The 24,024-nt window shown below is 38.0% G+C and overlaps 1 protein-coding gene and 1 long non-coding RNA gene across 2 annotated transcripts in view; one reads left to right on the top strand and one right to left on the bottom strand.

Annotated features, from left to right (window-relative positions):
- The first annotated feature begins 1,622 nt into the window (after nt 1–1,622).
- On the top strand, nt 1,623–1,814 carry LOC128482715 (uncharacterized). The gene is made up of 2 exons (XR_008351010.1): nt 1,623–1,713; nt 1,745–1,814. It is a non-coding gene; the product is annotated as an uncharacterized LOC128482715 (long non-coding RNA).
- A 1,390-nt stretch (nt 1,815–3,204) lies between these two features.
- The window catches only part of DIPK2A (divergent protein kinase domain 2A), a 31,734-nt gene continuing 10,914 nt past the window's right edge, over nt 3,205–24,024 (bottom strand). The window contains exons 2-3 of the mRNA XM_053458594.1: nt 5,712–6,015; nt 3,205–4,247 (exon numbers count right to left, since the gene is read on the bottom strand). Of these exons, the coding sequence (XP_053314569.1) occupies nt 3,916–4,247; nt 5,712–6,015 (636 nt within the window). The 3' untranslated portion in view covers nt 3,205–3,915. The remainder of the gene's footprint in view (nt 4,248–5,711; nt 6,016–24,024) is intronic.

Below are 24,024 nucleotides of genomic sequence, written 5' to 3'. Positions count from 1 at the left end.
CCTGAACAAAATACTTATTGCTCTTCCGTAAAAGTTTCTCCATTTGTTCTGCTTTTATTACAATGCTTGAATGTACAGTATGGCGTACAAATGGAATCCAGCAGGAGAGTTGTGGGGCTTGGAACAGTAATAAGAGCTGGCAGCGTTTCCTCTTCTGTGGTTTAGCCATCATAAAAAAAATGTCAAACCTGCTCAGAAAAGGCGCATGTAATTTCCAATCAACTCCTGTGATAAAACAAGACCTTCCAAGCATGATCACATTAGGAGACCAGACTTGCAATACATTTTGCAACAAGAATATTCAGCTGCACTTGCTTTTTTTTTGGTTTAATATATATTTTTTATTTCATCAAAAGAACACAGCTGTGATATTTCCAAAAGATTAATTGCCACAAAAACTGTGGCAAGCAATACAAAAAGCTACGTGTTGCCACGGCAACTAATTTGACATCCTGCATTCAAGGCTAATTAAGTCAATTAAAATGGTTAACCCCATTTTAGAGCTTAAAGATTTAAGCTTGTTGGCTCTTTGAGCACCATCCTGTTCACTGGAGCCTCTTGCATGCAACACAAAAAAAAAACGATAAGATGTCAAACATAAAATGCGTGCGTGACTATAATGCGGCAATTAGAGCCATATACACTTCCCGCCTGATCGCAAGACCTTGTTGTAAGAGCCTTATGATCGTTTTACATTTTTTTCACGCACAAAGCATAGCTACGTAGAAAACCATGCTCAAGGAAACTACGAAGCTGTACCTGGTACCAGTGGAATGCTGTAGCAGGTTATTTACATAGACGGTTCGAGTTACCTGCTCAGCCGACTAGCTATTCTTTAATATACATTTCATATGGGATGAGCCAGTCCAATACTGCATACATATAAGCGTGTGTGTGTGTGTGTGTGTGTATATAATGATACATACTAGCATTCAAAAGTTTTGGGTCACACAGCTGTTTTCATGGAAAACAAGGAACTATGTAGCTGTGCCACCCCAATTGCTAAAAAGTGTAATGATCAATTAGCATTTTAAACTTAAATTACTGAACACAACAAGCCATTGGAATACAGGATGGGAGTACAGGAAAGGGCTTCTGTACACCTATTAAAAAAAAAAAGAAAAAAAAAGACTGCTTTACAATCAGCCGTTTACAGCTACAAATAGTCATTTACCACATTAACAAGGTCTATACTGATCCAATTTTGTCCACCAACAAAGTTTAGGGTTTGTGACTCCAAACTTTTGAACTGTAGTGTGTGTGTGTGTGTTCACGTAAACAGATTTAAGGAGATTTTACTGCATTAAGTGTAATTAATTGTATTTATTGTAATTTGCATTTATTGTATAGCATCACAGCCTCACACGAGGTGTGAGAAAAAAAAAAACAGTAATGTAAGGATCATAGTTTTTCCAGCTGTAGTCAGAGATGCTACTGGAATTAAAAAAAAAAAATGTATAGCCTTAGATTTGTGAAAGCATGGTTTGTAGAATATCACAAAATCTAAGGAGGAACACATTAGTTTTTTTTTTGTTTTTTTTTTTAATTTAGCAGCAAATATCAAAAGCTGGAAGTGAAAAAAGGTTTATTAGGAACATTTAACAACGATAATTATGTCAAATTGACCACCGGAAGAAAACAAAAAATGCTACATTAAAATGTAAATCTGAAGTATCAAGTACAATGTACTTTAAAAACCAGGCTATTGATATTGTATAGAATCACAGCTATCATCATTGTATAGCATGAATATGAGAATTATTGGTATCACACATACCAGGTGCATTTGTGCCCCCCTTCTGTTAAGATGGTTAAGGTGAAAATAAACCAAACCCGTGATTTTGTAAGTGCCATGTTATCCTGATGAATGCTACTTTCATATATTAAACTATCCTTTAGCAGCTGGAAGGGGAACAACCACCATTTTTCTGTACGTGGCATATTATGTGCATATTTATACATTGCATTTTGTACCAAGTATGTTTTTGTTATTTGAGGCAGAAGTTCAGGAAAACTGACAATTTTATAGCGGTTTCCTTGTAATTCCCAGCGTTACTCCAGTGCCTTTTACAGTTCAGGGTCACCTTTCTAGTGTTTATCTTTGGCCACTAAGGGGTGGTACAAGCCTGAGCGGGCATGTTGCTTTGCAACAATATGTAGCTTGTGTAAGGATGATAAACGTCATCTGTGGAATAAATATTTACACAACTGCATACAATATAGTGTCATCGGATCACGTGACCAGTGCGGTGTTCCAATCTCCAAGGGGCTTCCATGCCACAAGAACTAGCTTCACATATAGCAGAGCACCATGGGTGGGAAAGTACTCATGTGAAACAGAGAAATAAGTTCGATACATAACTAGTTAATTAACCTAATCGGCAGCTGAATAATAGACGTTATTACTCAAGCGATAGTACCAATTTATCGACCTCTGAAGCAAAATTTGGACCAGAGACCCTGAGGTGTGAACTAGCTCTGCATGCATTTACCAACTGAGCTTTCTCACCGGCACAGTTATTTATGAGACTTTTCCCCCCACAAGTATTTCACATATTTCTCACAATCATCTGACAACAACATTAGGGGTATGGTGGGAGCTCCCCTTTAAGCCTGTCAGTAGTATTAACTAAGGCCAATAATATAACGCGCTTTAAGACTATATAGACATTGAAAATACTCCCCATAATGCGCATGTAGAAGGTAGAAGGAAAATACCCAATTCCGCCTTTAAGAATTGTAGTCCGTATGCATTTTAGAGAACACATTTATAAGTTTTTTTTTTACATTTTTCTATATATAAAATACAATAAAATCAAGAAACTTTAGATGAACACTTCTGTATTTTGTACATTATTAATTATTAGTGTTTAAGCTTGACATGCAACAACAACAACAAAAAAAAAAAAAGAAAAGAAAAATGGCTGTATGAACCATGTGGTTGTATGTCCTGATTGCAATAGCTCTCTCGCAGCCTCCACAGCTTATGCCAATGTGAATTTTATATGACGCCCTTCATATTTTTTTCTTCTTTGGTGTGTACTTTACTGCTGTAAACACAATCTTCCACATGAAAAGAAATAAAACTCCCTGCTGATAACGGAATTACATGTTAATGTAGTGTTCTAAAACAGGAAAGCATTGGTGGTGGTGGAGGGGCAGGCAAAAAACGCACTGGAGGCTAAATCAAATGAACACTTCGGATGATACCAAAAAATGACCAATATTTAATTGAAATTTGGATAATTAAAAGATATTTACAATGCATCAAGGTTTAGAACATGAGAGGAAATAAGAATTTCGTATTCTTTTCAGCATCACTTAAGGGGTTACATATTTAGTGTTTTCTGTATGATGAACAAGAACAAAATAAAAATAGACCCAAAATATATACCAAGATCCGAGAATTTTTATATATCAACATACAAATATGAAATGACTTATGAAAAAAGAAAAAAGCCTTTAAAACAGGCCGGAGGTTGTAACTTGAACTTTCCAAGTAAAGGCATCAGCTTCACAAAAATTGTGATACTAATGTAAAGTCATGTCAACTATTATTGACACACGAAGAGCCTATTATGCCATCAAAGTCTATTTAATCACCAGACACCTGGAGATCCTCATCTGATCTACCTCTTAGGTAATCAGCGAGCAAAAGTAAATAGTTTCAGTAGTTTTAATTAGATCAGAACACGTACCCGGCATGATTGCAAAGGATCATATATCATCCTGTCAGTGCCATGTAAGCTCAACAACATGGCATCCACAAAGCATCTAGTTAAAACCTCAGCATATACACTGCAGTAGTATGTATAGTAAAAAAAATACGTACGTGCTCTAACTAATTAAACCTATAATTTGCTAAATGGATCCTTACAAAGAAAAGAAAAAAAAAGACGAAGAAGACTGCGTGGACTACCTCACATTATTACTCAGCTGTGCAAGGTATTCTCTTAATTCTTTAGCAGCTTTGAATCTGCCATATCTTTTCTTTGGGTTAGCACATTCATCCAGCAATGCCTCGAGACGGCCATCTTTGGCGATTTCTGCTGGAGGGTCATGAAGAAGCCCTCCAGAAGTCCCACGCCAGGTGGCATGTCTGGATAAGAGGTTCTGACAAATAGCATAATAATTATGGTCCACAGTGACACGGGAGCAAAGGATCTCCTTTGAGAAAGACAGGCATGCTTCTTTGTCACAGTCATCAAACTTGCTTTCGTACCACACATCCCAATTTTCTGGTTTATCTGAAAAACATAAAAGTATACCTTAGTTAATCGGAAACCATCCAGAACAATTAACTACTGCGAAGTTTTGTGGTTTTTTTTTTGCTTACTTCAGCATTGTTGTATTATCTACTTAAAATATATCAACTTCTATCAATAATTGCTTTTCATCCTAATCAAAGTAACATCACAATCTATGTTGATGCGCCATTTTCCTGCCTACTACATGCTACACTCTCCATCTGCTTAAATACAAGCTCCCAAAAAAGGACCTTATTTCAAATATCAATTATCGAGCTACTGGATTCTGCGGCTTCTCCGTAATGTAAGCAATATTTCCCCCTCTTATCTTAAATACTTCTGATATAAATGATTATACTTGTATATGCTTTACGCCATAATCATTTAGTATGCTTAACGTTAAGCAGTCACACGTTTAACCTTCACCTACTTTCTCAGGAAATCCGAAACATTCAAGTTCTCTACAGACACAATATGGATCGTTTGAAGGCCTTATATACCGTGTGGCTACAAAAATCATAGCAAGGGCAGGGCAGGAATAACGCCGTCATTTTACACTTACAATGTGTCAGCTTTTGCAACATCCACACTAATAAAATTATAATAGTTTGTATAATGTCTCAATTTATGTTGCAGCATTGGTTGTTGTTTTTTTCCTCCTCGGAGTTTCCCCCGAGATTGTTGTGGCAATGATTACAAGTAATGGAGACATTTTATCATTCTTGACATACGGGATTATGATTGAGAGATTAATACGCTCAGTGGCACCAATCAATCACGTCTGCCTCACAAAGGAACAGATGTTGAACTTGCAGGACAAGATTAATACGGTTCCCCTGTAGCAGCAAGCCAACATTTTCAAGATATCTGCTCGGACATTTTCATTCGTACAGAATGCAGCTTCACCCACATGGACCCAGCACATGTTCTTTATATAATAAAAAAATGGGGGGCACACACACGAAGTTCTGCATATTAATACCTTACTAAATTTTTTCCTACACTATCCAATAGCGATAAAAAAATACATCTTTGTAAAGCGTTGCTGTTAACTAACTTTTGATCCAAATTTTTTTTTTTTAGCAAGAATAAAACATTTTGCACCAACCTCATTTTAAATACCAAGTTTGTTTATAAAATGTAAGGAGGTTTCAATGCAGATATCAGAGTGTTTTATTGCAAGTGACTTTGCCTCTTTAAGAGTAATATATTTTTAAGTTACTAGAGCTGTGCTCGAGCTGGGATATCCCAAAATATGTTGCTTTTTTGCAGCCTGGGGACTGATGTTGTTAAGTCCTGATTTAAACTAAGACCCCATTCCTCTAAAAAATACCAGATTACAAATATCCTTACAATATAGATGAACCAGAGACTTTGTGGTTAAAGCGGCTTTTTAGTGGTGTTTCACAGACTTTCTAATAAGCTATTGCAACAATTAAGAGGGCTCTATAGGAGGTGACTTACTTTGTTTTATCATCTTTTTATCCGCCACCAGCACATTCTCTGCATCAACTAATATTACTTTTCCATCCCGAGGTCCAACTGCAAAGTTGTCAAAGCTGACATCCAAGAGGTAAAGTGCAAATTCAAAGTCATTGTTCGTAAGCTGTTCTGCAATCTCCATCAATTGCCACGCAAGGTCCACACGTTTCTCCCATGGGGAGTTGAAGAAGCTCCAAAGTTCTTCTCCAACATAGTTTACAGCCACCATCCTGCCACAAGCTCCCAGATATTTTGCAAAAGGCCAGCCTTCATCTGATGGGAAACTCTGTCAAAAGAAAAAGATGTATTGATTTATATAGCTTCACAATAGGTAAACAGCACGTAACAAGTAGTCCACCACATAACAGTTTGGACTTGTAGGAAGAAAAGGTGAGGAAGGTCCTGCCTAAACAAGCTTACAGATTTGTAAAGATTTTATACACAGAAAACAGGATCATTGGAGGCACGTAGAAAGGAGTAAATGCTTCTGAACCAATCTCCATCAATTGCCACGCAAAGTCCACCCGTTTCTCCCATGCGGAGTTGAAGAAGCTCCAAAGTTCTTCTCCAACATAGTTTACAGCCACCATCCTGCCACAAGCTCCCAGATATTTTGTACTTCTTGCCAGCTTTACACCGATTTTGAAGTACCTGGGAATTTCCTAATACTTTACACTGGTTAAGAGGGACATGAGGAAAGTCATCTGAGCTGCTCCTTTTCCTGCAGCATGCCGCGTGTTACGTATCAGTTATCACACCTCCCATACCCGGCTTTTTTGAGGCATGCTTATTGGAAACACAAGGTGGCTACCCTGGGAAAAACAAAGGACTGCAACTGCAAGTATCAAAAAGCCTAATGGTACCACACTTTTCATTTTATTCGAAGGCTGTTTGATTTAATCAAAGAAGCAATTTCTCGCCGTGTCTTTTTCATGTTCTGTTGGCTCTGGCTGCATAGGGCAGTGGAAATCAAAAGTGCTTCATCAAGTCAGATAAGTAGACCATAATTAAGGCGTTTTCCCAAGATAATATTACTTGGAAATAACGTACCTTGTTACACATTTTTATTTCATCTAATGCAAGGGTCGGTAGTTTTGCTGGTATATTAAATAAATGCTAGGTCTCTGCAAACAGCAACCTTCCTCTTAAGGCATGTTAGCGACTGAAGCAGTGAGACAACTATTTTGTAAATGAACTAAAAAATGAATTATTCGGATCAAAAGCTGAGCTTAATCTTGACCATTTTTATCCTCGTATTGTCAATCTTCAGAAGGTGGGACTGTGAGCAAGAATATAAATATAGTCTGTAATGTATAAAGTAAAAGATCAGCTTTAATTTTGTATAATGTATGTATTAAAAACACAATTTAACACGTTTGGAGGTAGCTGGTAAAAAGTCATTTTATACACCTCTTCACCCCATAATTTAGTGATGCTCGTTATTGTGCCTGGATAATTAAAGTGAGCACCTTTTATTCAAAAGTCTGAAACCACACAAATCCTGTGTCTCTAAAGTAGGTATTTATAATAGGTTTCAGGAGACATTTACTGTAACCTAAGAATGTGCTTGCAGTGTTACAACCGCACTTTTAAATTGTTTTGGGTCTTATTTTTAATAACACTTTTATTGCATTTATGACCTTTTACTTTCTTTTTGGCTATTTTTAGTAATTTGAAGACGCTTGGTTTGCTTACTCTAAATGGAGCAAACATTTATAAAGGAGTCATTGCATTCACAAACAATTTCAACACCTTTAATTTGGTTTGTATCATAGGATGGAAGTATCAGAATACCAACGATACAAGCAAAACTGTTAATGAGTTTAAGGAACGGAATGAGAAGAGTACAAGCACACGCTAGGGGAAGCAGCTCTGCAGTTACAATTAAGGGTTATGAGCACACATGGTTACAAGAACAAGTCAGAATAGCCCCAGAACTGCTGTTAGAAAGATGTTTAAGAGATGCGGACGTGCTCAGAAGGAAGACCAAAGTCAGCAGCTGCACTCTGTCATGCTGCCTAATTCAACCAAACCAGTGAATCGTTAAATAATGAATAAATTAGATGCCTAGGTACTTAAACAAAAATGGGGTAGGATTGCCAGTGGGGCACTTTCCCCACCGGAGCGGTCTAAATTTTTCAAGCTTGGCCGATCCGTTCTGGGAGGCGACACTAAACACAAGGTCACAAATATATAACTTATCTTTAGTAGCCTTGTAGTTAGTACAGCGTATGAGCAATGGGAAGTGAGCCATGGCCATGCAGGTAATCCTGAAGAGAGCGAGTGGTTTTGTGTGTGATTTCTAACAGGCCAGGAGGCCACTTGTCTGTACCCCATGCCAAAATGTGCCACTCTTACCCTGAATAAAATGTAAGAGCAACCAAATACCTTGGAAATCAGCTGGGGGTAACAGAACTGGCATCTACAGTTAAAAGAACATGAAGTCTGCTACCTTAGAAATAGGTATCATTTACTGGAAATGAAAGAATTCAGAATAAAATACTTCTATGTTCTGTGAACGTTTGCGTAAACCTGTTTTTCATGAACCCCACATACTATGTCTTCTGCAATCAATTTTAATGCTATGGCATTCAGAACAAAATGGTATGTCTGCATGGTTTTCATTGATTTTGGTAAGACGAGCTTGTAGGTTGTAATAATATATAAGAGGTCTGAGAGAACAAGAAACACTAATCATAGTTTGGGAATGCTTGGTGTATCAGGACCTTGAAAAACAGTTTTTGCTTTGTATTAAGGAATTGTACAAAAACAAGCAGGTCTACATCAAGATATAAGAGGAACAAGAATGTTTTGGAATAGCCTAGTCATACCTAAACTCCACTGAGTCGCTGCACTAGCACACGCACAAATGTTAAAGCAGCTCAACTGCACCGTGAGAGACTGATCAACTACAGAATCATCTATTGCTGATAAGTAGTCCCACTCTTAGGATGCAATTACGTTTGCACATAGGGATACTTGTTGAATATTATGTTTCGGTTATCCTAAAAACCTGCAGCACCGGCCACATATTTGTCAAACAAACTCTGTGTGTAGTAGGAACCTGTTACATTTACAAATGATGCGACAAAATACAGTACTGTGCTTCTCAACCTCTTAATGTAATCCCAGACTCAATGTTGAGATCAGGGAATTGTGGATCCGTATCATCACTTCCAGGACTCCGTGTTCCTACTTATGCTGAAGATAGCTCTTAATGACTTCAGCTGTATGTTTGGGTTGTTGTGCTGCAGAATAAATTTGCAGCCAATCAGATGCCTCCCTGATGGTATTTCATGGTGGATAATTATCTGCCTTTACTACTCAGGACTGAGGAGTCCATTCATTCTGACCAAATCCCCAACTCAATTTGCAGAAATGAAGCCCCAAACCAGCAAGGAACCTCCACTATACTTCACAGTGCTGGACATCTTCCAATTGTGAAAGGAATGCATGATGAGTCTTTCATCTGTTTAAATTTCCATCCCCAACCTTGCCCCTTACTTATGCTTTTTCAAGAGAGCTTGGACAGAACATCTGGAAACCACTGTCTGCCTTGAAATTTCTGCTTAGGAGCACCTCACTGACAGTATAAATACCTTGTGTCTTGTTGCCGAGTTCAGTCTTGCCATGGTGTATGACTTGACTTATGTTAAGGAGCTTGGCTTTTCCTCATCCAGTTTATGCCTCTTACACAGCTGCTTCTGTTAGAGATTGGGTTTCAATCTACATATTAAACTGATGATTATTAGCACCTGTTTGGTATAATTGTTTAGTCATACACCTCACTATATGCCTACAAAATCCCTGACTTAGTGCAGGTGTACCTAGAAGAATTTATGCCGTTTTGAAGGCAAAAGGTGGTCACACCAAATATGCATTTGATTTACATGTTTCTTTTGTCTACTCACTTTGCATTTAGTTAAACAAAACCAAAATACTAACATGCAACGAAAGCATTCTTGCTTCACACTATTTTTCCACACTTGCCTAAATCTTTTGCACTGTACAAAAGTTCAACCGTTTATACATTACTACAACACATATATACACACTGCCTTCTCATTGAATGATGGAAACTAATTAACACTAAAGGTGGGTGAGCGGTAAAATGTGTGTGACTACAGTTTAAACCCGAGTTTCTATGGAATACAGCAATATTACACACTAGTTATATGGATGTTTTTAATGTAAAAGGTCAAGGAAAAGGTTTTATACGAATGCACTTCAATAAAGACACTTAAAGCTTTTGCCTCAACAGGCATGAGCAGTAACATATGAGAGTACAAAATACTGTATTCATGTCTGTTAACATACATTACTGGGCTTAGAAATGGATTTCAGTGGAGTCATGTTGAAATGGATAATCGTAGCACCTGTTCTACAGACACTGAAAACCAGGTACTATGGGACAGCTTAGAAATTACCCAAGCTTAAGAAGCTGTGCTACCAACAATAACACATTCAAAAGTGTAATTTTAAGACTGAAGTACAGTGCTTTGGTGAAAATGTAAGGATGGGACCTGCTGTGCCATGCTCTTCAAGTTAGAGCCACAGAGGATAACAGAGTTCCCAACCTTCTTCTGAGGTTGCACTTGACCCAAATCCTTCACCTCCTATCTTTCAAACGTTAAAGAAAAATTGAATAGGATAAGTGGAGTAGACTGTATACAGACTGTCAGTTTACTTTTATGGTTCTAGAAAGAACCCCATTGATTATTCTCCCAGTATCGCCTCACAGCAAGAGCCCATTCTACCACGAAAGAGAATGGCTACGTGCTTCCCTGCTGTGACTAAATGTACCCTAAGTAATAGGAGATGTGCATGTTTTTTCTGAATCCCTATTCAACAGCACACAGGCTGTGACCAAGCAGCAATGCAGGGTACTATAATCTCATTCAATGTTAATGGCCCTTGACTTAAATACAAAGTTTATTCCATTGCCCATAACAGTTTTATGGTATTATTGCGAAAGCCAAACAGTGTTTTATGTCCAATCAAGATTTATAGGTATAGTGGAGATATATAGATATGTATGTATGTATGTATGTAGATCGATATAGATAGATCTATATATGATATATACACACACACACACACATATATACATACATCCACCCATTAGTTGTGCAAAAGACGCATTTTTTGCTCATCATGAAGAGACTCCACATTTGCACTGCATAGAGAGGAAAAAAATGAAACAAAAAAACCTATGCAACACAGTGCTACTAAAATCGCAAGGTAATGGGCCATCTAAAAGGACCCACATATACACACGCTAAACATATTAGTACGGAGAGGTGATGGCTTGAAAATTAAAGACTTATTAAAGACCACTTATGTATAGATCTGATTTCAATTCTAGTCTTACACTGTACATTTTTTTCCAGGTACCCGCCCTACACATGCTTTTTACCCTTTTAAGAGCATTATTAGCAAACTTGCTTGTGCGCACCTTTGTATGCATTTCCACAAAAGCCTGGGGACAGTGTGTCAGAAAGCAGCTCAAATGCCTTTCCCTCAAGCATCGACCAACTTTCAAAGCTTGAAGCGCTCAATAAATAAAATACTCTTTGCTCTTACTATAGTCACAGAATAGCTCATGGCATTAAAATGTTTATTCTGCACTATTATCAGTGCAGAATAAAAAGGAAGAAATACTACGGAGCTTGCTTACTTCAAGGCACAAAACATTGTTTATGTAACCTTCCAAAGAAGAGAAGAGACACTGAATTGTACAAAGGCACCGAATGCCATAATTAGAATCACTGGTTGGAGCCACTTAAATCTTACAAATCTGCACATTGTAGAAAGGGGGCATTGATGATCTCTACAGATTCTTCAAGCAACTCTGGGCTGTAACGATCAGACAGCCAGTGGAGAATCCAGAAGGTACAAATTTTGGGGGGAAAACCTGTGAAACAGCATATAGGCAGCAAAGTATATAGGTATAGTGCCAGATATATATATAAAATATACACACACGCGCTTACGTCTAGTCTATATCTCTCCATTTAACATTATCTTATTTATATATAGCGCCAATAATTTACACAGTATTACATATATTGAAAAGGTGTTGTAAAACTAGAAGTGACAGACCAAGAAACATATACATTAGGGAAAGAGGCCACTGCTCGCAAGCTTACAACATTAAGCCCCATCGCGTGTTCTGGGAAAGCTATGGCATTTACTTGAGACTCAAACCACATTAGATGCAGTTGTATATAAATGGAACACTAAAGGAGCATGATCAGTTACCAAGAGATCTGATTATTATATCAAAATGTGAGTCTCAGTGGTCTGGAACGAACAAGAAAACATTCTTGTTATGAGGGCTGAAAAAACAACCAAAGCCAGCCACAAAGAATGGTATTGCTGGCACCAAACTAAATATTTATATATAATAGATGTATTGTTATACCAATTTGTAGCTCGGTAATGATACCAAAGGTTGTCCCTTATTTATATAGCATCAACAATGTATGTAGTGTGGTATTTCAGTTATTTCCAATTCAACGCCTGTGTTAACAAAATGACAATCCAGTTTGCAACATCTCCACCCTACCGGTCTCAAATCAAATCTTACCGTAGAATAAACTGTCAACACATACCTTAATTCTAGAAATGTTAAAAAAAAAAATAATGTAAAAATGGGAAACTAGGGGATTGCATGAAAACCATTGGCGATTGGCAAGAGATAATTATTAAAAAGCTACCGTGTTTTAATCTTCCGGCAATGGAACACACATGGTTTATTTTAAATAACGTCTACAAGAAAACTATCTAGAAAACACTAGCTTTCCTAGCAGTCATGCACACAGTACATTATGATCTCACAATCTAGACGGTTTCATTTTCACGTTTGTGTTTAACTCACATTAATTTATGTGAACGTTTACTAATTAGGTCTATTTCTTCAACATCTATAGCAGTTTTCAGGGCCGACAAGTGCCTTGATTACCAGTCTGGACACTGACGTCCGTACATTAGGCAAGAGTCTTTCATTCTGTGCCTTACCTGGAAAATCAGCGTCAAGCTTATTTTACGCAATGTAATTATTCCCATTCTCACATTTCAGGAAAATCCATACCCAATTTACATCTTATCCCTACGATATGGTATTTATCTGCTTGGATGATTTCCAACGCCAAGAAACATTTGTTCTAAAAGCTGTTCTCGCCATGGATATTCCCTGCTTAGTTTGATAGTATAATTAGGGAACACTACAGTGTGTTAACCTTTCAGAACATAGAAGTCTTGAGAAAGGCCTCATTACTACAATCATTGAGGACTAACCGGTATATAGATTATGCACAACACTACCGTACTTCATCAGAAACAATATAAATGAGACGTACCCAATAAACAGGAAATAACCCATTACTTCTATGTGGCTATGGACAATGGCTACTACGAGCATATGATAGTTGAGTGATGTTCGGATTCAGCAGATATCTCCCACCCCATGCACTTGTCACTGGTATGTCCTTTAATGGAACATCTTAATATGACACCAATTATGCTGCAAAACCAGTTAATAAATTGTATGTATAGCTTTGTCTCACGTAGTTGTTGCTGTAGGCAGCCATTGCATTTGAAACATTTTTGTTTTGTCGGTACATTTTTTTTTTTTTTTTTGCAATGCTGCCCACTCAAGACGTTCTTATGATTTGGAGCCAAAAAGCTCATCTTCCTGATTTTACCTGCCAGCACCATAAATAGAGAAAAGCTCTTAACAGCTAATGGGAACACCTGCTGTTGACCAGCATTAAGCCGTTAAGTTAGTTTATAATGGTTCCCTCACAGTAAAGTTCCAAGCTATTCAGGGAAAGGACAAAGATTCATTAAGGGAAGGTTCTAAGAAGAAGGGAAATGGCTTTATTCACAAAAAAAGTGTTTGCAAGAGAGCTGCAGATTCCAAATCAGTAACTTCACTATGCCTTATGCAAACCTGACATATTCCTCCTGGATAATGGGGCTTGTTTAGTTTAATCAGGGCTGCCTTTAATATTGATTGGACCCTGGACAAGTATTTGCACAGTGCGAGAGCAACGCAGAGGAGTGTGTCATTTTACTGTTCAAAAGACTGCTCATTTATTTTCTTGGAAGGTAGTACTCTATCCATAGAATTAAATATCTCAGTTTTCATTGTTGACTAACTTTGCTGCCATGAAACGCTCTAGTCTACTTCCGACATTGAGAGCTGCCAGTGTTACTGTATTTTGTGGATTGGGATGACAAGAGTGAGAGATACCTTGCTGACTTTAAGAAGCTATAATGCAATCTCTATTAGGGTCAACAGTAAAGGGATAAGTTAATCAAGTGAAAACATATAGAGAGATAAGTAATCAGTATGGTGTAAGAAACAAATAATCAGAAAGGGTCTACAACTGAGATGCCTTGAAGCAGATAGCATAGCGCAATGACCAGGTGTCCCAGTTTCTTTAGTCCTGCAAGTTGTGAGGTGAGGCTTCCAAGGATCAGATGTCCAGCAACATCCCACAGATGCTGGGTTGGATTGAGATATGGGAAAGTTGGAGGCCAAGTCAACACCGTGAACTTGTTGTGTTCCTCAAACATTTCCTGAACTATGAAAAAGGGCCAATCCCATCAGGGAATACTGTGTCCATGAAAGGCTGTAGATGGTCTGCAATAATGCTTTGGTAGGTGGTACATGTCAAAGCAACACCCACATGAATAGCAGGACCAAAGGTTTCCCAGCAGAACATTGACCAAAGCATCACACTGCATCCGCCCGGCTTTCCTTCTTCCCATAGTGCTTCCCATAGTGCATAGTGCATCCATAGTGCCATGTGTTCTCCAGGTGAGCAGTGCACGGTCATCCCTATTAAGCTCACATGCCCATTAAAGGCACCTTCGGCAGTGGACAATGGTCTCGGAGGGCACCATGACTGATCCGCAGCTACACAGCCCCATAGGCAACAAACTGCAATGCACTGTGTATTCTGACACCTTTCTATCAGAACCAGCATTAAAAGAAATAAATTATAAACCATGTTCTTTTAAGTGTGTGTGATTCAGTCAGGTTTAATAATATTTAATTAGAATCTTTGCCATAAGTGCACTCTTCTGATGCTTTGTTAGACTTAAACTGCAATTAGCAGTTTTTAATATGATGGAAATCTAAGAAAAACAGCTTGAAATTATTTATATTTTGTACAAGGGACTGTACCATTGAGAGATTCACACTTTTTGTAAGTTTTCTGTGTTTTATCCTTGTTCATTTCTGTACCGTTATCTATTGTGATTTTTAAAGGCCTTGTTTAACCATTTTTGTATAATCGCTGCGACCATTTTGCTCAGATTAAATATAAATGAATCCGTCCTGTCTTTGTGCTCTAATTTTGAACTGTTAGCTCTTGGAGTTAACATGCTATCGTTTTTAGGGAGGTTTTTTTTTTTTTTTTAATTAATCGTGTTTTTATAGCGTTTTAGCATTTCAGGGGGTTACCAAATCCTCCTTAGGTATTTTTAAAACCTTAAATAGAACTTGGTGGTGGCGGTAAATAACATTTGGGGGTAGTGGAGTGAACAGGTTTGGGATTAAGGTGTAGTTGCTCCAGGCCCTGCGGGGATAGCAGTGAGCAAATTTGCAGGATCCATTAACTCTCTCACGCTCACGTTCCCACTTAATGTCAAGGCTGAGAGCCAGAAGGCAAGAAGCGGCTTCTGCTGTTGTGTTCGGAGATCTGTGACAATGATTACACTGAAAACCTCTTAAATTCCCCCTGTCCAAATTCTCCCAGATATCTAGCATGTATATACATAACATACAGATCAAATATGAAATCTACAGCTGTCAAATCTAACTATGAAATAAACAGAGTACCGGGTAAGGCGATAGAACACTGAAGATTTTTTGACTTTTTTCAATTCATGCTGCTAAGCAGGACTGCACGTCTTAGCTTTGTTGATTAAGCTCTTATAATCCTCATTAATTTCTGTAAAAGCCATGGTGGGTGAATATTGGGATTTTAGACTGAATAAACATTTTAATTATGCTCTCTATGCTCTCTGACCAGTGGGCAGCTAATTAGGTCAGAAACAAGGATAACAAAGCCATAGAGGCTCTTCAAGGACAGGTCCAGAGAGCATAATAAATGCAAACCTAAAAATAAAGCATGGGTCAAAGACATAGAGAGGTCACACTGCACTCTGCCGTAAAGTCTGGGTAATTCTAAAATATATTGGTTTAAATTGGCTCTGATTTTCCTTGAATTTTTCACTATGGGGCCATGAACCGGAAAGCTAGCAATATACAAACCCCCCACCACATCCACCAAGTAACTCAAATTAAATGGTTAGTTACTTTAGACCCAAGATCAATTTACCATTTTACTGCCAGAGTGGTCAGATCCATAATTATTCAATGCAACAACCGCAGATGGCCTCTGAGAAAGGTCAGAGGTTAGAAAAGTAATGTCTATTCCTTGGAAAAACATGATTCAGGTACAGAAGTGTATTCCCACTCAGACATTGCAAGATCAATAGAGACGAGTTTACAGCGCAATACATTCATCAAAGCGGCTCATGAAACTTGTGTTACGCCTCAGACATGTATAAATATTTAAATGGGATTGTAAGAACTTTCATTTTACAGAGAATTTAAGTTGAAAGCATCTAGAAGTAAATTAAAAACCCAATGGATTGATGCATTGATTATTTTATTCTCTCTTAAAATCGAATTTCTAAATCTAAGTTTCATGGGGGGGGATTGAATAAATGTACTTATCGCCTACTCGCGTTTGCTTGAATCCACGACTAAGCTGAAGGTTTAATTTTAAGGCTAAATAGTGAAAGAGCAAGCAAAAAATACTAGATTATAGTAGTTTTACAATGTTAGTATCTGTGTACATGTTCAAATGCGCAAAATTTGAATCCCTTCATAACCAAGGCTGTAGAGGATACAGCACATAAAACTGGTCATACAGAAGGGGCAAAAATATGTGGCCCCGAGCTGTCAGATTGAATGTTACAGTGCTCTATACAGTGTTATTTTCAAACGGGATTTAAATGTCCAAATGGAAGTTCAGGCATCACCCTCTAGCAAAGTTATCAGGGGGAAGCCCTTGAGTGCTGTACAGGGGAACAGTAACAGGCGCTATGAGCATAGACATCACAGGGGCTCACCTGTGCCAACAAAGCTCCACAGAGCAGTTTAAAAAGTGTCAAATATGTCCTAGTAAAATGCTCTTGGTACATATAATTCGTGTGGGTACACCAACTGAGAAAATGGGATATAGTTAAAAATGGAAATTGCTGCTGTCCTGTAGCGTAAAAAAAACCCCTTGGTCCTTAAAAGCTTAAAGAGAAACATTTTATTAATCTGATGCTAGTAACAAAACTAAACAGGACTTCTTTTTGGTAACGCTTCTAGTTTTAGTATAATTTAACCAATAAATGCATACTAGAGTTAGGACACATAAAAACGATGCAACACAGTAACTCCCTTAAAACTGCTGTTGACCCAGAAGGCCAGCCCGTTAAACACTTCCATCTTGACTTCAAATGGAATCTGATTTCTCAGTAGAACACAATAATCATGTCCTTATAACCTGTTTAACCCCTTAATGACAAAGCCTAGTTGCATAGTTTTCAATGGGTTTAGGGACCGCCCATTGTCCTTAAGGAGTTAAATTAAAGATTATTTGCGTGAAAGAAGTATTCAGTCTATAGTGTTAAAAAAAAAAACAAAAAAAAAAACAACAATTGTACAAGCAGGACTTTGTTAGCATTGCCATTAAGAAGACTGCCAAGTTCAATGGTTGAGCAGCGAGTGTCATCCAAGATAATACCTGACAACATTTCTTTAATGTTCACTAACACAGCTTTCTGCTTCACTACAAAAAAAAACTAATATCAATTCTGAATTCATTTTTCAAATGTGAAAAAGCAAAAACCGAAATATTATAAATACGTAAATATTTACTTAATATCAATATCAAAAATCTTTTGAGGTTATCAGAAAAAGATTAAAGATAAAGCAACTAAACCAACTTCCTGTAATTGCCTTGACTTGTGAATTATTGCGGCCACTCGGAATAATGTATGGCGCATAGAAATATTTGGTATTCTTATAGCAGCCTATTCCCCATATATTGATCTCAATATTGGGAGTCCTTTGTTACCGATTGGTTATTTCACAAATATTGATTTACCAAAGGGATTCAAGCCACTAAGTCTTTTCAACACCAGCACAACATGGTTCAATATCACACCAAGGTCATCCCTGAAAGAAAAAAAACAAACACCCTAGCAGGAAACATTTCTTAACGTGCCCTTTTTGGATTATGTTGAAGAGATACAAAACAGGCATGCAAGGGTCATCATTGAGTTGTTGACATAAATACAATGTTAAAAGGGACATGAAGCAAAGATACGGGGCTCCACCACAAAATCCATGAACATGCAGTGACTTTTCTACATTTTTGTAGCGAATAAGATACCTTCATCTGCCATTGAGGTAGACAGATGACAAAGAAAAAGTAGCAGCAAACACAACTCAGTGATTGGCTGTGTGTATCTTTAAACAAAGTTAGGCTAATTTGTCTAGTACTTAGGAGCTGGATAAACTGCTGTAGGACCCCTGAGAGCATACACAGGGAATGATGTCATACAGAACAATACCCGGAAGACAGCTGGAACCTGTTAGGCTACATGGGAGCTACATTGCCACTGTAAAGCTGCTGATAGATCTAAGAGACTAGCCTTTGACAGACCTACCAGAACCCACTTTTGTTACAGCACATAACACATAGCTGCCCTGTTACACATTACAAGGAGGGTCAGAGATGCTTCCAAAGATTAATCACTGTTAATGTTATGATCTCAGTATTCTCTGTCCATGTCCCACATTCACCATGCATCATACAGATAACATGGATGCTATGGATTATCCAAATATGTTTACTGCAATCTTCCTATCCAAACTTTGTTTTTATTTATTGTTTCACATGATATTTTATAAACACATCAAAACGAACTTGCCTCCAAAGCCAATAGCTACTGCAGGGGCCCGCAGTGGGTTCAATATGCAGACTTCCTAAAGAAAAACAATGCCATATGCAGAGACTTGTAATCATCGCAGCTCCGAAGCCAGATGATATCAGTGTTTACACAATTAGCATATTTGCCAGCACATTCCAGCACCTGCAATATGGGGCTTTGTAAACTCATTAATAACCTTCATGATTCCAAATAAGAAAAGTAACACCAACCTGCGAACTAGTTCAACAGCAGGCACAGCGTTAAAAACCACGACGGCTTAGCCTTCATTAGTAAGGCTAAGAAATAAATATTTAGCATGCGTGTTTTGAGCCGCGCTTTGAGTTATGTTCTGAATTTAGCTTTACCGCAAAACCTTTTATACCAACACAAGCTCTTTCCGAATGCTTAGAATTACAAGCAATTATAAAGGATTCCTAGAATGATGATAAATTCTACGTTGAAAATGCTCAAATTTCTCATTATGTTTTAGACACTGACAAAACTCCCTAAAGTGTTAAAATATGACATGAAGGTACAAATGGCACGTCTCCTTAACATGACATAATAGACAAATGCCATTTTAAGATTTTATTGCTTTGCACAGTCCCTTGGAAAATGAATGTTAATCCTGGCAAAATAAGCTAACATACTAGAACAAAAATACACACAGAGAACCCATTTATTAATAGGAAAGGTCTTGCCATGTTTACAATTGAGTGTGAATGGTGGAGGGGGGGCACACCTGTCTGTGGTCCCAGAGTGTTTACATGAGAATCTAATCTCCTCTTAATTTTCCACAATAGCACCTTAGCGTGGCACTATCTGAAAGTTGCTGCCAAGGAATAATTGGCACCAAGGAAAGTTGCTGCCCCTCTAGAAATAAGAATAGCACATGATTGACAGAAGAGACAGCTCTTGGCCAAGAAGAGCAACAACACTAAGTGGAATATTGTGGCAACTATCTTACAGTAGAGAGGGAAAAACTAATACTCACAAGTCTATTGAACTTGAATCCACCTGCTAAGCCGACAAGCTGCTTTCGCCTACCTGCCCCAAGAGAAGTCTTGCTGGTTTTGCACTACATATAACACTTCAGTTAAAGATAGATGTCTTGTGTCAAACCAACTCCCTCCACTGCAATTATTTTAAATCTGCATCCTCCCAATAAAAAAAGAGGAATTTTACAGCATTATTTTAAACAAACCACCTGAAAAAATATTACTTATTAGTAATATCACAAATGAATTTAAAAAATGTGTACAAACAAGCCTTAATTAAAAAAAGGCCTGCCAAAACAAGCTAAGCACTTTGATGGTGCATCGTCCAACTTGTCATTACAGTTTAATGCCTTTTTAACAAATAAGTAATGAAGTTTGTCATACCATGATCGTAACTGCAATCAATTCACGTAACATCATTTGCGTAACAAGTAACGCAGGAAATATGTAATCTTTAATCTCCGAAACATCTGATCAGTGTAAGTGGCGCTCTCATCATGCCGTTTGGTTGTTTGCCAACGTTCCAATGAGCTGCTGCTCTCCACTGCCTCCCATCATGTGCAGGAGGTGTCATGGGTCTCTTTAATAGACTACCTTAAATCTTCCTACATTAGATGTCGTTTAATTTGACCTCAAATGACTTTGAATAAAATTTCATTACCTTGTTATTTAGACTTAGTGGAGCAGCAGTTTATTACAAGAGATACATCTCAAACTAATCAGGTTAACTGAAGAGGAAAAGAAAAATCTTAGGTGAAATTGCGATGGCATTTAACAAACCTGAACATCTCATTCTACCATGTTTAGAATGACAAACACATTAGGAGGGATTGGGGCTCATTAGATGGCTATTAGATCTGTTTCCCATTTAGCGACCTACTGACAAGAAATGTCCAAAACCCAGAAGTGCTTTCTGCTCATGGGGGTCTAAATAGACCCATGCCCGCAAAGCAAGCAGTGCTGCCGACTGAAGGTACCCAATATCATGTACATGGAAATGCTTGGCTGGACACATTTGCACAGAAAAAACCTTGGAGTGGGGAAAGGGGCAAACTCATATGGGGAGGTTCTGCAGAATCCTATACCATTTGCATGGAGGGACACCACAGAGTACATTTGATTGCTGGAGTAACAAAGTAAAAGAGGGGGAAACCCTCATTTTGAGCTTGGACCAAGTTGAACATCCCTAAGTTCAGAAGCCAAGTTGGGGGTATCTTTACTTTAAACAAGTTCCTACTTAAAAGGGAGGATCTGGACTTTCAAGACTTAAAATGTTTAGGACATCAGGGCTATTTATTCCTCGGTATGGAAACTAGTCAAGCACCAACTAAACATTGTTTGTTCTATATATTATATAATATATACACACACACACACACACACACACACACACACACATGGCTGAGTTTCAATCATTGTTGCCACATTTTATGGACTACCTAAAGAAAACATGCAGTGCCAAAAAATTTCCTTCTTTAGGGCTGTGAACAGCAAATTCAGTAGGCAAATTACTTATTTTTGCCGGATAGGGAAGGAGATTCAAATTCACTAGAGATCTATCTCCCTTCAGCAGGAATCTGGCATTTACACTCAGAACAGTGCGAAAAGCTTCTAAAGGTTATTTAAGCCCAGAGGGAATAAATTGCAAAGTAACTTAATTTGCTGAATAGTAACATTTAGGACATTATGAAGACAACTACCTATCACCTCAGCAATCGTTGCTTTGAGTTTACAGATGCCACAGTTACAATTAGATGTGTGTGTGTGTGTGTGTGTGTGTGTGTGTGTGTTTATATACATACACTAATTATATATATATATACACATTTTAATATTCAAGTCTAATGATGCAATTACACAAACAAAATGTTCCTTATTTGGTTATTTCACATCACGTAAATCTTCAGTGTTAGCTGGTGATTTTCCACTGATTCTTTTGGAATAACTATTACTAGGGAAAATATCATGGGGGGGGCTTATACTGGGCATGACTAAACTGCATGAAAACTCCCTTGTCTCAACAAAAAAAAACCCACTAAATTACCTTGTGATATTCCTTTTGGATCAATGTAGCTCCCCCAATCAATTCTGAACACCTCTGCCAGACCAATGTATTACCCCACTGCACCAGTTACTCAACACTGTGACCCAATATCTTTGCTCTTATCTCCAAATATGCTCCAAAACTTGGCTATTCCCTCAACTTGCTTTTCTTCTTAGCCATTACCCAGGATTTTCTGTAATGACCTTAATCTCTGGAATTTCCTTCCTCTTTTTGTGAAACTCTCCCACATATTCCAGCTTTAAACACTAATGGCCAACCTATTCAAAGAAGCATACAATGTGTCTCTATACCTGAAATCGTTACTACTCTACCATGAACATGAGAGAGCCAACAGCCAGATTTTGTACAAGATGCAAACATAAGGTCGGCAAATGTTGCTCTACGTGAGATGGAAAAATTCTTAAAATGTACATTACTTGGACAGAATGGGTTCATGTTCATCGTGTTGAGCAGAGCATGAGATCTTTATCTCTACAGCGTGTTAAGCATGGAGACACGCGTGCAGTGACTTAATTAGGAATTTGAAAAGGTTATCAGAAAGTCCCAGTTTAAAAACCATCTTCATATCAGACGCTGTATTTGCCTGACAAGCATGTAGCATCGTCTTTACACATTATTTAACAGATGCTTAAAGCCCAGAGAGCAGACGTAGCAGCTTGGTCTCCTCTTGTGAAAGTAAAGCCCTGACTGCAGTAGTATCTGACCTCGCCACTTTGTTACTATATCCAGTAGGAGTATTTATGACTTTAATGGCAGAATTAAGCTAGCTGGCATGCATAAACTGTAGGCTGACAGGCTGCTGCATAAAATGGTTATAAGGCACAGATTTCTTTAACTGCTCAGATTAAAAGCACGATGATCACTTTGCTTTAGTCACACTTTGAAGTCTAGCGCAAAATAACCCCACCTTATGTCAGCAGAAATGTCTGTCTATTTAGAATGAGAAACTCATCTAGTAACTGCCAGGAACTGGCTTTTCTCCAGAACAACCAGAACCTAACTTCTGCATTTTATAGATTCTGTTATTTTTCATTAAAATGAACTAAAATACAAACATTTGTATGATATACATTATACACACACATACAAATTCTAATATATATTAGAAGATATACATTCAGAAGCAAATAAAAATGCTAATTATGCAACAAATCCCGAAGCAAACTTTGTCAACATATGTGACAGTAACACAGCCAGTCACAACAAAACATACATCAAGGATTCATACTCATGTACATCTGCAAACGTGGTATACATGATACAGTGTTCATTATGTGACAAAGGGGGGCTACATTGGAGAAACAGGACTTAAGCTGCCCCTCAGAATGAACCTACACAGAAGCTCCATCACAGACCACGCAGAAGACAAATATTGCACCCCGGTAGGACATCTCAAGACCAGTAACCTGTATAATTGTATAAGTGAGCTGGTCGCACTGCCAATTGTTTGTTAGTCGATTGTATTCTGATTTTTAAATTTGAAACACTATACGGGAGTCTTTTCCCCTCTTCTTCCAAATATCCAGCTGAGTCTTATGAAGACTATCAGTCCTACCATCCAATAGCATTGTGGATATCTTCAGTTTTCTACTACATTGTGCTCAGGTCCCCCCCCCCCCATAGATCTCTGAAAATATTTAGCATTCTTCTAAAGGAGCATATAATGAAGAACGACCTGGTTCACAGATATAAGGCCAGGAATAAGATGATGCATGGCACGGTGAAACACAGAGGACTATTCTGTCAGCAAAGCAGATGTGACCCAATAAACCTGTCTGAGCTGCTCACTTCTCAAAGACTCCCTATTCACAGCACAGACACTTCACTTAAATTATTAGGTGTTTGTTCTGGAGACGTGTTGACAGTCTTCTTCCAAGCAGTCTCACACCTCAAAGCTCTGCTAAGAAGCAGCTTTCCACCCATGCTGTTTTGTTTATGTGAAACTTTGTCTCATGCATCGAGCATAACACTTGCGTACAAAAGCAATGACATTTTAAGCAATTTCCTTAGCAACGGTTAAAAATACAAAGCAACTCACATGCCTTGTCTTAGCTGGGTCAGTTGTAATGGAGGCCGAGTTAAAATGAGACACTCCATTACAAAGCTTTATTTACTTAGTCGCTAAATGCAAAGCGCCCTTCAGGGTTACATAGGATAGGAATTAAAAAAAAAAAGTCAACTACTGCACTCCATGTTCTTATGGTCTTCGGCAGATTTTAAC

The sequence above is a fragment of the Spea bombifrons genome, chromosome 3 (genome assembly GCF_027358695.1).
Source record: "Spea bombifrons isolate aSpeBom1 chromosome 3, aSpeBom1.2.pri, whole genome shotgun sequence".
Lineage (NCBI taxonomy): Eukaryota > Metazoa > Chordata > Amphibia > Anura > Pelobatidae > Spea > Spea bombifrons.
This window is presented reverse-complemented; position numbering and strand designations above follow the sequence as displayed.